At 37.5% G+C, this 14,097-nt stretch overlaps 1 protein-coding gene across 1 annotated transcript in view; it reads right to left on the minus strand.

The window, feature by feature from the left end:
- Positions 1–206: 206 nt before the first annotated feature.
- pear1 (platelet endothelial aggregation receptor 1) overlaps positions 207–14,097 on the minus strand; it is a 43,599-nt gene continuing 29,708 nt past the window's right edge. The window contains exons 7-24 of the mRNA XM_051866655.1: positions 13,810–13,931; positions 13,284–13,392; positions 13,059–13,195; positions 10,118–10,330; positions 9,674–9,848; positions 9,144–9,264; positions 7,429–7,592; positions 6,993–7,095; positions 5,682–5,828; positions 5,465–5,596; positions 4,914–5,042; positions 4,238–4,363; positions 3,928–4,137; positions 2,964–3,073; positions 1,653–1,779; positions 1,478–1,540; positions 1,205–1,411; positions 207–1,022 (exon numbers count right to left, since the gene is read on the minus strand). Coding sequence (XP_051722615.1) covers positions 880–1,022; positions 1,205–1,411; positions 1,478–1,540; positions 1,653–1,779; positions 2,964–3,073; positions 3,928–4,137; positions 4,238–4,363; positions 4,914–5,042; positions 5,465–5,596; positions 5,682–5,828; positions 6,993–7,095; positions 7,429–7,592; positions 9,144–9,264; positions 9,674–9,848; positions 10,118–10,330; positions 13,059–13,195; positions 13,284–13,392; positions 13,810–13,931 — 2,538 coding nt within the window. The 3' untranslated portion in view covers positions 207–879. The remainder of the gene's footprint in view (positions 1,023–1,204; positions 1,412–1,477; positions 1,541–1,652; positions 1,780–2,963; positions 3,074–3,927; positions 4,138–4,237; positions 4,364–4,913; positions 5,043–5,464; positions 5,597–5,681; positions 5,829–6,992; positions 7,096–7,428; positions 7,593–9,143; positions 9,265–9,673; positions 9,849–10,117; positions 10,331–13,058; positions 13,196–13,283; positions 13,393–13,809; positions 13,932–14,097) is intronic.

The raw sequence follows: 14,097 nt of genomic DNA on the forward strand, positions 1-14,097 counted from the left end.
TATCGCCGCGTCCATTTTGCGTGCTTTTTGAAGCGTCAATTGCAGGACCTCTACAGACCCATAGAGACAGATTATTTTTATAAAAATCTCCTGTCGTGTTCCACAGAAGAAAGAAAGTTATATACATACATCTGGGACAGCATGAGGGTGTGTAAATGAGAGAATTTGCATTTTGGGGTGGAGTATCACAGATAATAAGTGGCAAGTTGTGCATTGAAACTTTGATTTTATTTACACTATTTACAGTACTTGTTTGAATTCAACTGACATTCATAGCAAATGTTCCTAACGCTGTATATGACAAACCTATGTAAAGCTTGTTCTGTAGCTGTTAAAAATTATATTGTCATGTGCACCCTGATTTCCAGATTAGATATGAAACATGAATAGCATTTAAAACAGAAAGATATTTAGCATTTAACCTATTAATGTCCAGATATTTCCTAGAAAGTCTCGCACATCATATGAGCATACGTGTAGTTCTTTTGCAGTTTTCACATAAGACGGGCACAAATCTTTATAGAAAGTCACCACATGATATTCAGCAAAATCTCTTTCTGAGTTTGTCTATTTGTATGGCAGTAGTTTAGCCACCAAAAATATTGTCAGATGGAAAAAGAGTGATACAGTCTTGGCGACACTGTTTTCCACAGGCTTGAATGGGTTAAGTGCCTTTAAAGGAGATATTTTCTCCGTGAACATTCGGTGGTTGTTAGTGTTGTCCAGTAGATGGCAGTGTTGCACAGTTTTGGTGCCATCCATCCATTCATCTGTGTTGGGCAGTATTTCATTATCCAGCTTGTAAAACAGACATTAAGCTGACTCTGTCTTTGGCAGGGATTTTAGAGAAGAACCAATGTCTTTAAGTTTTCAAGGAGATCAATGGGGCAGTCTCCTTGGCGATGGGGAGGGTGGCCTTCGCACTGGGGGCAGGTCATAATGCCCGGGAATGTGGCTGTTGATGGGCAGATCATAATGATTCTGAGGTTCCTGTTCCACAACGTCACCAAGGGAACAATGTTCTGAAATACAGTGAACAAACACATTTTACACCAGATGTGATGCATGACACACCAATCTGAGAAAACAAGCTATGTTCTACACATGTATATATAATTTTTATCCCGTATGGGTACTGTCAACTCTCTGAAATCCCTCAGCACAGATAATATCAGTAATATTCAGTTTCTTTTAATAAAACTACCTCTGCATGACAGAGTGGAGGAAGTCATGACCGGTGGGCTGATTTCAGTGTAGGATCTTTCACGAGGCACTGCAGACTTCATCTCCATGTAGCTGCTCTCTGGAGGACATGGTGGCAGGCCAGGAAGATCTTTGATGGTGGCATATGGGTTCTCGCTGTTCAGAGAACTGCTGCTCACTGCCACACATGAATCTTTCAACTCTGCAACTACAACAGGGTGTTAGACACAATTAAGTAAGATATATAGAAGAATAATATCTGAGTGGCTTTTACCTTTGTTGTAGTGCTTCCCAAGTGTAGCACTATAGCTGTAACTTCGATCAATCCCAAAAGCCCCTGCAAACACAATAAGACCACATCCAATTTACTCAGACAACCTCACAGCACAAAACAAACTCAAACTATAGTGCAAGCATAGATGGTGAAATTGTTTCCTGGTATCCATTACCTGTATCTTTAGGTGGTTCCTGGTGTTTCCAGCCTGGAGGAAGAGTTGCATTAGTCTCAGCTGCAAACAGACCTCTCCTCTCCCTCTCCATGTTCTTCAGACTGCAGAACAGCTGGTTGTTGGTGTTCTGTCAAAGCATGAGACATAAAGGAAAGCCATTTCTGTTATATGTGCAAAATTCAGCTGTCATATACTTAATTTAAAGGGTTAGTTCTACAGCGATTTAACCTTATTGTTATGAATCGACGAGAATATTAGTTGTGTGCAAAAACAAAACAAAAATAATGACTTTATTCAACCATTTCTTCTCTTCCCTGTCAGTCTCCTATGCTGTTCACATTGTAGACACAGTGCAGAGCTTTCGGTTCTACGTCAGAACGGCGACTCATTATTGGCAGGCTCTTGCATCAAATGTATGCGTCATGCTGCTCATGTGTACAGCGTCGGCCAATACAGAGTTGGCGTTCTGACGAAGAACACAGAAGCGCTGCACTGTGTCTACAATGTGAACAGTGTAGGAGACTGATAGGGAAGAAAAGAAATTGTTAAATAAAGTCTTTATTTTTGTGCACATAAAGTATTCTCGTCGATTCATAGCATTAAGGTTGAATCACTGTAATCACATGGACTATTTTAACGATGTCTTTACAACCTTTCTGGACCTTGAAAGGTGCAATGACGTTGCTGTCTATGTGTGGTTCAGAAGCCTCTCAGATTTCCTCAAAAATATCTTAATTTGTGTTCCAAAGATGAACGAAGGTCTTACGGGTTTGGAACGACATGAGGGTGAGTAATTAATGACAGAAATTTCATTTTTGGGTGAACTAACGCTTTAAATAAATAAATAAAAAAGACTGCTCCAAAAACAGGCAATGATTGCTAAAACTTTCTGTTAAACATGTAATCAATTAATACACATACTGCACTGCAGTGCACTACTGCTGACATAATTACGACTTTTCATCTCATTATGACTTTGTCATAATTTCAACTTTTTATCTCATAATGATGACCTTTTATCTCATCATCATTTATGAAAGCATGATTTTTTTTCTTACGGAAATGGGCTTCCATAAATTCTGTTTAAAAAAAAAAACCTGTTAAAAAATTCATACCAGCTCTGGCTCATTCATCACATTGCAAATGGAATGTCGACTCGAGAAGACTGCATTCTGGGATACAGTGTTGTATACTTAACATTTGACTGTTAGCAGATGCTTTTATCCAAAGCGACTTACAAATGAAAAACATAAGCAATTTGTCACAGAGCTGACAATATTCATACTATTTAGAACATAGCCATAGTATTACCTTGATGGCTCTGTCCTGGTTGTTGGGCAGGTGTGGCAGTGGAGGTCTGTTCTGAGACAGTGTGTGATAACTCGGGTTTGAGTAATAGTGATGGTAGCTGTGTGGGACATCTACAAGAAAAATGAATTATTATGTCAAATAAATTATCACGTAATATTTGAATATGCTGTTTCTAACCTGCTTGTAACAACATATAAACCATATTTATTTTGATGTTAATGAAAGCAAAGCTGCGAGGAATAGAATAGAATAGAATAGAAAGAGCTTTACTCTTTTAAATCTATGTCTGTTAGCAAATATTGGCTTAAGGCTGAGGCTGACACAAACAAATGTCTATTGTCTATTTAGAAAAAGGCAACAAGCACCTGAACATATGTACAGCCGTTCAAATGTTATGAGTCAGTAAGTTCATTTTCTGGAAAGAAATTAATACTTTTATTCAGCAAGGATGCATTAAATTGATCAAAAGCAACAGTAAGATGTGTATTTCAAATAGATGCTGTTTTTTTAATAAAAAGTTTATCGGTTGTCACAAAAATACTAATAAGCACAACTGTTTTCAACATTGATAATAAGAAATGTTTTTTTGAGCACCAAATCAGCATATAAGAATGATTTCTGAAGGATCATGTGACACTGAAGACTGGAGTAATAGCTTCCGATCAGGGGCAGCTTTGCTGTTGCAGTAATATATATATTTTTAAATATATTAAAATGAAAAAAAATATTTTAAATTGTAGTAATTTTACACAATATTACTGTTTTTACTGTATTTTGATTAAATGCAGCCTTGGTGAACATAAGAGACTTCTTTCAAAAACATTAAAAAATCCCAAACTTTTAACAGTAGTGTATAAATACATCAGATGATATTCATTATAACAATTCTTTGTAGCCTTGGTGTAATTTGTGTAAAAATAAATGTGGCACTACTGAAAGTATCAGAAACTCCTGTGGCTCATACCTGGCACAGCGTACTCTGAACTGACGGTGCGGGTTGAGGAGAAAGACACGACGGGTGTGTTGCTCTGTTTGTCCTGCTGTCTGCGCCGATATAACAGCAGAACAGCCAACAGGAGCACAACCAGAATCACCAGCACCACAATGCCTGCGATCGCACCCCACGAGTCCCTTTCCACCGGAGACACAGGCACCATCATACTCAGCTCATGCTCTGAAAAACACACAACCGTTCACATTGACAATGTCAACATAACTGAAACAAATAAATGTGTGTTACTGAAAGCAAATGGATTCTAGGCTGCTTTTAATACCTGGTTTGCAGTCCTCGCCTGGTCCAGGTACACATTCACAATCTCCAGTGTGAGGGTCGCAGGAATGGTTTGGGGGACACGAGCAGGTCTGAGCACAGTTAGTGCCGAATGTCCCAGTCTGACACACTACAAAGACAGACATTTGGCAAATGTTTGATGAACTTTAGAGTGTGAGAGACATATTATAGAGACTGATCCAGGAATAAAAATGTATTTTCAGCTGAGAATCACAACATGAGGTATTTCTTCCGAAACTACATCCAGGAAATCTGGCAAACAGTCGTTTCGAGGAGAAACAACTCTAATATTCAACTTTAAGGTAATCGTTGTTAAATGCTGCACAAAGTTATTTTCTTATTCAGTATTTTTGTTTTCCAGTACAAATATCTAAACATTCTTAAATCAAGATTTACTTGAGGTGCAAAATGACACAAGACAGTTTTGTTTTCTGAGAAATGAAATGAAATGCTCAAAACTAGAAAAATATCTGCCAATGGGGTAAAAACAATCAACTTGATTCAAAGACAAAACAGAGAAAATTTTATTTTCTTCCCTTCATTTTGAAAAACTCTTAGAAAACAAACAATATCTTATGTTCTTTTGCATAAGATCCGAAAATCAAATAGCCAATGAAATCAAATAATTTCTCATAGAGAAGGTCTGTCCAGAAACTCACATAAAGAGCAGTCCGGTCCAGTCCATCCCGCAGGACAAAGGCACAAACCGTCCTGGTGATGACATGTTGCATTGTTGGTGCACCTGCACACATTGCTACAATGGCTTCCATACCGACCAATGGGGCAGGCTAGAAATAAGATAAAAACATTTGAGAAAATGATTTATACAAGCTTTAAAATAGAGGATTGTACTGAAGACAGTCTGCTGCTATGGAAGATATAGCAGGTTTAAAAGGATAGTTCACTCACAAATGAAAATTCAGTAATTATTTATTCACCCTCATGTAATTTCAAACCTTTATGCTGTTATTTGTTTTTAGTGAATAATGAATTAAACTTTTATGGTGCTTTTTGGTGTTTTTTGGAGCTTGACAGATAAGGTCACTATGAACTGTCATTGCATGTGAAAATAACTGCTTTGAAATTCTCCTTTTGTGTTTGATTTTTTTTGTTAGACTACATGAGGGGGTTGAGTAAATAATGACAATTGAAAATTAAAGATTTTTGATCCCTTTAGGTGAGTGTGTGCTTGTGCATGTGAATATCTAACCTTGTTCACACAGTTGTCCGGTATATCCAGGCAGACACAAACAATCGCCTGTAATGTGATGGCAGGAGGAGGCATGTACACATGATGGGCATTGACGGCTGCACCTCTCTCCGAATAGACCAGCACTACACACTACAGGGAAAAGATGAGAACACGCTCTAAACCAGCTCTAATGTGACCTTAACTCACAGGGATGAGGATGAATGTATACACTTACTGTGTTCACACTGAGCTCCCCAGAATCCGGGTTTGCACAGGCAGGTTCCCGTATGTGACTGACAGGTGGCGCTGTTGAGGCAGGAGCAAGTCTGGTTGCACTGAAGGCCCCACGTTCCCTCTGGACACTGCTGTGTACAGCGCAGTCCTGAAAGAAAAATGAAATCGTTGCTTAAACTCTTGTGCGCTGTTTGAGGTGTAGTGCTTCGAAAAAAATCGAAGTTTCATCAGTTTCACACTTGATTTTTCCTAAAATTCTGAGAAATGATTATATACAAGACTGATAATATACTTCAACCATTTTCAATAAAAACTGTCACTTATTACTTATGTTTGGGGTCTCAGATATATTTTTATGAATCTCTGACTAATGTACATACTGTAGAGATTTCAATATTACCATTATTATATTTACATATGCATCACTGGCACCAAAAAAACAAAACAAGTCAATCTAAAAAGAAAATGAGGGGGTTAATATTAATATAATATACAGGGTGTTAATATTAATATATAATATATTAAATAAAAATGTCTACAGTTCATTATGGGTGATATCAATAGAGAGGAATCATTAAAAATATATAAAATGGCACTCCACTATACTACCTCTACTAATTGTTGTAGTAATCAGAATGTAAATTATTTACTGTGTGTAAATTTTCTGTAGGCATGCGAACTTGGATGACATATCATGTTTGCTGATAAATACAGAACCCCGAACATGACATGCGGACAAAAATATATATATATTGTGGACACAAATTAAGAATTCATTCTCTCATTGTAGTTAAATCGTAGCCAAGAATTAAGAATTTGTTCCCATGACTTATTAGTTTTAGTAAATCGTGGCCACTTTGAACTAATTCGTTCCCTTGTTTTGATTTAACTAAAACAAGGGAAGTAATTATTACAACATGCGCATGATTTAGTGAAACGAGGGAACAAATTACTATATCGATTTACTTAAAACAAAGGGAACCAATTAAAACATGCTGACATATTTGTAAGTCATTGGAAAGAATTGTTAATTCATGGCCATGATATACATATTTTTTCCCCCGCATGTCTTGAGGGGCTCTGTAGATATTGAATAGCGCATACTGCACACATAACGCAATGTGCTTGGCATGTCCTTTTTCCAGAGTGACGGATTATCAATCGTGATTTTTATTTCCTGCTTGACTCATTATTTGATCAACCAAAAGCTGCTACTGATTTAAACCTTCATCACTGCATACTGTATAGTTTTGTGTACTATTTATTAGGCCGTGTACACAGTAGGCCTTGCAAATGTGAATGAAGTCCGTACCTGTCCAACCAGGTAAACAGAGACACTGGCCTGTAACACTCTCACATCCTTCATCATGCAGACAGTCACATTTGTGCTGACAGCCTGGGCCGAACGTCCCGATCTGTTTAAACCAGAATGGAAACACTGATTCAGAATGATCAAGTAACTCTGACTCTGCCCAGTGAGATTACACAGCTCTAACAAAATTACTACTTTAATTTAAGTGATGGCCATGCAACATATACTCATAAGAGTATTATGCATTTGCCATCAGGTTAATAACTTATGCTGATTACTGCAGCTGATTTAGGAGACAGATATGCTGAATCGACAACAACACAGATGTCAAATTCAGTTCATGGGAGGAAAAAGTGTGACTTGCCTGCATCTTCTGAACTGGTTATTGTAAATCAAATACATGTGCACTTTAGGATAAAGCAGATATTTGACTTACTGGACAAGGCTCGTCACAGGAAGCTCCTCTCCAGCCTGCGGTGCACCTGCAAGAACCATCGGCAGGGTGGCAGGATGCTCCATTTACACACTGGCAGGTGAAGTTGCAGCCAGGACCCCATGTGTCCTCTGAACATGCGATGGAACAGTCAAGTCCTCTCCACCCTAAACACACACACACACACACACACACACACACACACACACACACACACACACACACACACACACACACACACACACACACACACACACACACACACACACACACACACACACACACAAAAAATAAAAAAACATGGTTGGGGTGACATTGCTCTCACTTCTCTCATCAGACAGTCAATACTTAAGAGGAGAGGCTACAGAAGTGAAAAATATTTGAAAAGTTAACATAATAACTGTTTTCTGTTGTAAAATATTTTAAAATATAATAATGTAACTGATGGCAAAGCTGAATATTCAGCAGCCATTACTCCAGGCATCAGTGTCAAATGATCCTTCAGAAATCATTGTAATACATTGATTTGGTACTTAAGAAACATTTCTTCTTATTATCAAACCTATATATTTTTATGGAAACTGTGATTTTTTTTTTTTTTTTAGGATAAAAAAAGTAAAAAATTCTAAAGAACATTTTATTTTAAATAAAGTTTTTGTGACTTTTATAAATGTTTTTACTGTCACTTCTGATCAAATTAATGATTTTTTTTTTTTTTTTTGCAGAATATAAGTATTAATTTCTGAAAGGTTGTATATATATATATATATATATATATATATATATATATTTATGGGCTGTAACCACCATAGACATTGAGGGGGACAAGTAATTAGAAATAAATAATTAGAAATGGCCAAATTGTCCCCCCATTATTTGATATTATTGATGCTGCTCTGTTGTACTCCATTATGCACCACTCTGTTTGTTGTTAAAATGACAAAAAAAGTTTTAAAAGTTACATTTTTGGTCTGCCTCAGTGGTCAGAATGAGTGAGATGGCCAAGCAAATCAAAGAGGGCGGGGTTTACTGTTCACAGAAGACGAGTGCGAATTCCAGTGCAACGCTTTCGTTTTAGCAGTGAAAGAGTACATGGCGAGTAAGTAGCTAAACATTTAATATTTGACGACTGTTTTATGATTGAAATATTCAGCAACCAACAATAATATCCAGCGATGCAAACTACTCAACATTTTTATGAAATTTTGCCGTTTTGAATTGAAAACATGCTATTATTCGATTAATATGATATGATTAATGTAATTCATAAAAGAATGTGAAGAGACAAGAAACGTTTTGTGTTTTTGACATATTAGGGATACAAATAAGAGTGAATATATTCTTAAAAACATATTATTTGCAAATAGTTTAAATTGATCACTTAATAACTATATAGACCTGGAACTTGTTTTTAATTTTTACCTTAAATTCCTTTTAATCTTTTAATTTTTAATTCCTTTTAATAAAAAAATTACCCAATAACAGGAAATCATGGTCTCCCCAATGTACAAGACATGGTTACGGCCTTATATAACCATAAATAATATAAAGATCAAGAGGGCATTCGTAAACAGTATTTCACAGCATTGTTCCCTTCATTTAGTCTTTTCATTCATTACTGACTCGTTTACTGACGCTCTAGATTCACTGACCAAGTGTTTTATTCACAATTTAATAAGTTTGTTCTTTCTTTTAATGTGTAGTGTACCAAAGCTCACCTTCCTTACAGAAACATGTTCCATCAATGGGAGAGCAGGCTCTAGAGTTTACACAGGTACAAGGAGACAAGCAGCCCTTCCCATAGAAACCATCCTCACAGAGCTTCTCGCAGTGCGATCCCTACACACACACATAGGTAGTCAAACCAAAATTTATTCATACACCTTGAACATTTCATTCATTAATAGAGTTTATTCACTATATTTTAAAAAAATGGTAATAAAATATGACAAGATCTCAGAGTTAAATTGTGTCAGAGTTAAGAAATTGATCTTAATTATGTCAGATAACACTTAAGCAAAACATGGTCAGGTCAAAGTGTCTGAATAATTTTAGGTTCCAATTTTTTATCAATTTTACTGGTAGTCCACTGTATGAAGAATTTTTGGGTATAATATGTTTTTTTTGCTATCCTCACTTACATAAATGAACTATAGTGTCCTGCAAAAATAATAAACATCTGAGGTGGCATTAGTTACCTGTATAGTGAGTTATTGTATTTTTGAGTATATTTGTGACCATATCTCACCGTATATCCGGGCGCACAGTGGCACTGGCCGTTCACCGTGTCACACACCCCTCCGTTCACACAGAGGCAGGGTTTCAGGCAACCGTTACCATAATAACCATGAGCACAGGTTTCATTGCAGTACAGCCCCGCCCACCCAGGCTGACAGGTACACTCCCCCTTCAGAGGGTGACAGCTGTAACATCCACGACACAATCAAAACATGACACGTGGGAAAATCGCTAAAGCTAATTTTTTGTTATCAAACAGCATTTGGTTAATAGAATGATCAGTTGATGGATAGATTGGTCAACACAAATAGTGAGTCTTTAATAAACTATAATAATACCAAAATTAAATTGGCTCTGAGAACAAAGATGGATGTAGTTTTCTAGTAGTAGCTGTGTTCACACTGGCAAATCAAAGCTAGTGATCATCAGTAAGGACATCGAAGCACAAGCACACCTGAGAGTGTTTTGTGAGTTGCAGAGGCAGCGATGTTCGCAGTGCATGCCGTAGGCCCCATCAGGACACATCCTGTGATCACAGCGCGTACCCTTAAACCCTGGCTCACACAGACACCCGCCGTGGATGTTATAGCAGCGGGCTCCGTTAGCACAGTCACACACACCCTTACAGTCCTTGCCATACGTACCCACTGGACACTCCTCGTTACACCTTCACAAGAAACACTCAGTGAACAAATCATATAACCACACTGCTCAAATAAATCACAGGTTTTACTGTGGATTTCAGCCTTTTTCTAGCTTTTCTAGAGCTACAAATCCATAGTTCCATCACTAAATACTTTAAATGGCCAAATACAGTCAATAAGTTTATACAATTACCTGCATCGTTAAATGCTGATTAAATACAGAGATTTATATTATTTATTTGATAATACAATTTTATTGATAATTATGTAATAATATTTTTATTTTATATTATATTTTTATTCATCTAAAATGATTTTGACAAATGTAAAATCTTGGCCCTGACAAAAAAAGTATACCTTTTACAGGGAGAAACTGCGCTCAAGGACACTTGAGCTGCTTTTCCATCATTGGTCCGAACGATTCTAAGAACTGTGAGGAGCGGTTTTGATTATATTTCCACTTGGGCTTGGTTCAGCATGGCACGTTTACAAACTGTTCTCGGCCTGGAATTCTCAGCAAGATTGGCTGAACCGTGCTGGTAGAATGCGTGTAGTGACATCACCATTCAGGATTGGTAACTTGTCTGTTGCCTGGCTGCCAGTTTCTCTGTAGTTGGCCAAGTGTGATATTTGAGCGAAGTAAACGGAAATTAATAATAAAATTAAAAGAAATATCTGATCATCGTTCATAATGCTGTTGCTATTTACATCTCATATCGTCTATAAACTGTTGTGTTACCAAGCATTTGTATTACATTCCAAAGAGTTCTGTTATCAGCCTTACAGTGGAAAATGAAACAATATCCTTACGGGCTGGGGTGGATCGGCAGGGATTGGAATAGTCAAAGGGTTAGTTCACCCAAAAATGAAAGTTTTGTCATTAATTACACACCCTCATGTCATTCCACACCCGTAAGACCTTCGTTCATCTTTGGAACACAAACTAAGATATTTTGATGAAATCCGAGAGGGTTTTTTATTCTCCATTGAAAGCAACGAAATTACCACATTCAATGTCCAGAAAAGTAGTAAAAACATTGTTAAAATAGTCAATGTGACTGCAGTGGTTCAACCTTAATGTTATGAAGCGACGAGAATACTTTTTGCGTGCAAAAACAAAACAAAAATAACGACTTTATTCAACAAATTTATCTCTCTCCGTCTCTCCACTGCTACGCTATTTTCGTTGCAGCTTCCAGTTCTACATCAGAACGCCGGCTCAGTATTGACCGACGCCTCTTCACGTGAGCAGCACAGTGCATGTGTGTGATGCTGACTCAGGAGCCGGCCAATAATGAGCCGGCGTTTGGACACAAACATGGAAACGCAGCACTACGCCAACTGCTTAAAGGAACACTCCACTTTTTTTTGAAAATAGGTTCATTTTCCAACTCCCCTAGAGTTAAACAGTTGAGTTTTACCGTTTTCGAATCCATTCAGCCGATCTCCGGGTCTGGCGGTACCACTTTTAGCATAGCTTAGCATAGTTCATTGAATCTGATTAGACCGTTAGCATCTCGTTAAAAAATGACCAAAGAGTTTCAATATTTTTCCTATTTAAAACTTGACTCTTCTGTAGCTACATCGTGTACTAAGACAGACGGAAAATGAAAAGTTGTGGTTTTCTAGGCCGATATGGCTAGGAACTATACTCTCATTCCGGCGTAATAATCAGGGAACTTTGCTGCCATACCATGGCTGCAGCAGGCACAATGATATTACGCAGCGCCTGTGACCCCTGCTTGCACAGGGAGCGTGCCTTGCAACCATGGAGACATTTGTGAGAGACGCTGCGTAATATCATTGCGCCTGCTGCAGCCATGGTACGGCAGCAAAGTTCCTTGATTATTACGCCAGAATGACAGTATAGTTCCTAGTCATATCAGCCTAGAAAATCGCAACTTTTAATTTTCCGTCTGTCTTAGTACACGATGTAACTACAGAAGAGTCAAGTTTTAAATAGGAAAAATATTGAAACTCTTTGGTCATTTTTTAACGAGATGCTAACGGTCTAATCAGATTCAATGAACTATGCTAAGCTATGCTAAAAGTGGTACCGCCAGACCCGGAGATCGGCTGAATGGATTCGAAAACGGTAAAACTCAACTGTTTAACTCTAGGGGAGTTGGAAAATGAGCCTATTTTCAAAAAAAGTGGAGTGTTCCTTTAACAGACTGACAGGGAAGAGGAAAAATTGTTGAATAAAGTTGTTATTTTTGTTTTGTTTTTGCGCACAAAAAGTATTCTCGTCGCTTCATAACATTAAGGTTGAACCACTGTAGTCATGTTAGCTATTTTAACCATGTCTTTAATACTTTTCTGGACATTGAATGTGGTAATTTCATTGCTTTCAATGGAGGACAAAAAAAAAAACCTCTCGGATTTCATAAAAATATCTTCATCACAAAAAATATCTATAATAATTTTGTGTTCCGAAGATGAACGAAGGTCTTACAGGTGTAGAACGACATGAGGGTGAGTAAATAATGCCAGAAATGTAATTTTTGGGTGAACTAACCCTTTAAGCAATGAGAACGGTTTAGCCCGATGGTGGAAAAGTGGCTTTACAGTATGGCTTGATACTTATGGGCCTCAAGCATCCTTTCAACCCTGATCTTTAAACTATGTATTTTTGAATTTATATAAGCTATAAATGCTTTATCTTTAGCCATAATTTGAAATAAAACTGTCTATCACCTGTGCTGGAATATTAAATTCTCCTAGTATAATCTGAGAGTACATCATACAGACCTTTCTCCAGTGTAGCCTGCGTCACACTGACATTGGCCCTTTTCTGGATCACAGTGACCTCCGTTATGGCACAAACATTCTTTAGCACATTTTGAACCAAAACGGCCCGGTGGACACCGCTCAGTACACACTGCACCCTGAAACAGAGAGAGAGAGAGGCTGAAAAATGGATGACCAACAAAGAATAATAGAAAACAAAACAAAACCAAGACACAGATTTCTCACCATCCAGCCGGGTGGACACAAACACACCCCTCTCCCCTGGCAGATGCCACCATTCTGACATGGGCAGCGTGCAGGACAGCGGTTCGACCTCATACACGGCTTCTCGCACCTGAGTGACAGAGACATCATTCAAAAATTGTTTTAGGACTGTAAAAATGTAAAATATTATTGAGATTATTTAACATTATTTCATTATTGAAACATTATTGAGTAAAATGTTTAAGAAAAAATTCAGTTGCACACTTTTTTGGCCACTAAGCAGGGCAGCATTTCCCAAAAGCATCGTAAGCCGTAAGTTGATCGTAGCTCCATTGGTGGCAATAGTTATACGATCAACTTATTATTAAGATTGTACATGGCATTACATTTTCCACTCAAATACCCAACAAATGTACAGTATATAATGCAATGCTCTGCAAATATGCATAGGTTTAAGTGACTAAATTTAGCATTTAAAAATCCCTCCGTAATATACAGAGAGCAGTAAGAAAGCACACTGTTATTCTAAAGTACTTCCTGTACTTACAGAGTTCCAGTAAATCCATCTCTGCACACACACTCTCCAGTGGTTTTATTGCAGAATCCTCCTGTTCCACACTGGCATTCCTGCAGACAGCCTTGACCGAACGACTTTGTGGAACAGGGGTCCTGGCAGGATGAAAATTTGTTGAATTAAAATGATTTGACTTTTACTATAATGTATGTTGCAACTTTAGTTTTTTGTAAATATCTTCTCCCAAATCACACAGTAAAAATGGAAAATGTGCAGTTGCTACCATTTTCATATTAATATGGTATTCAATAATATATTTGA

The sequence above is a fragment of the Ctenopharyngodon idella genome, chromosome 16 (assembly GCF_019924925.1).
Source record: "Ctenopharyngodon idella isolate HZGC_01 chromosome 16, HZGC01, whole genome shotgun sequence".
Lineage (NCBI taxonomy): Eukaryota > Metazoa > Chordata > Actinopteri > Cypriniformes > Xenocyprididae > Ctenopharyngodon > Ctenopharyngodon idella.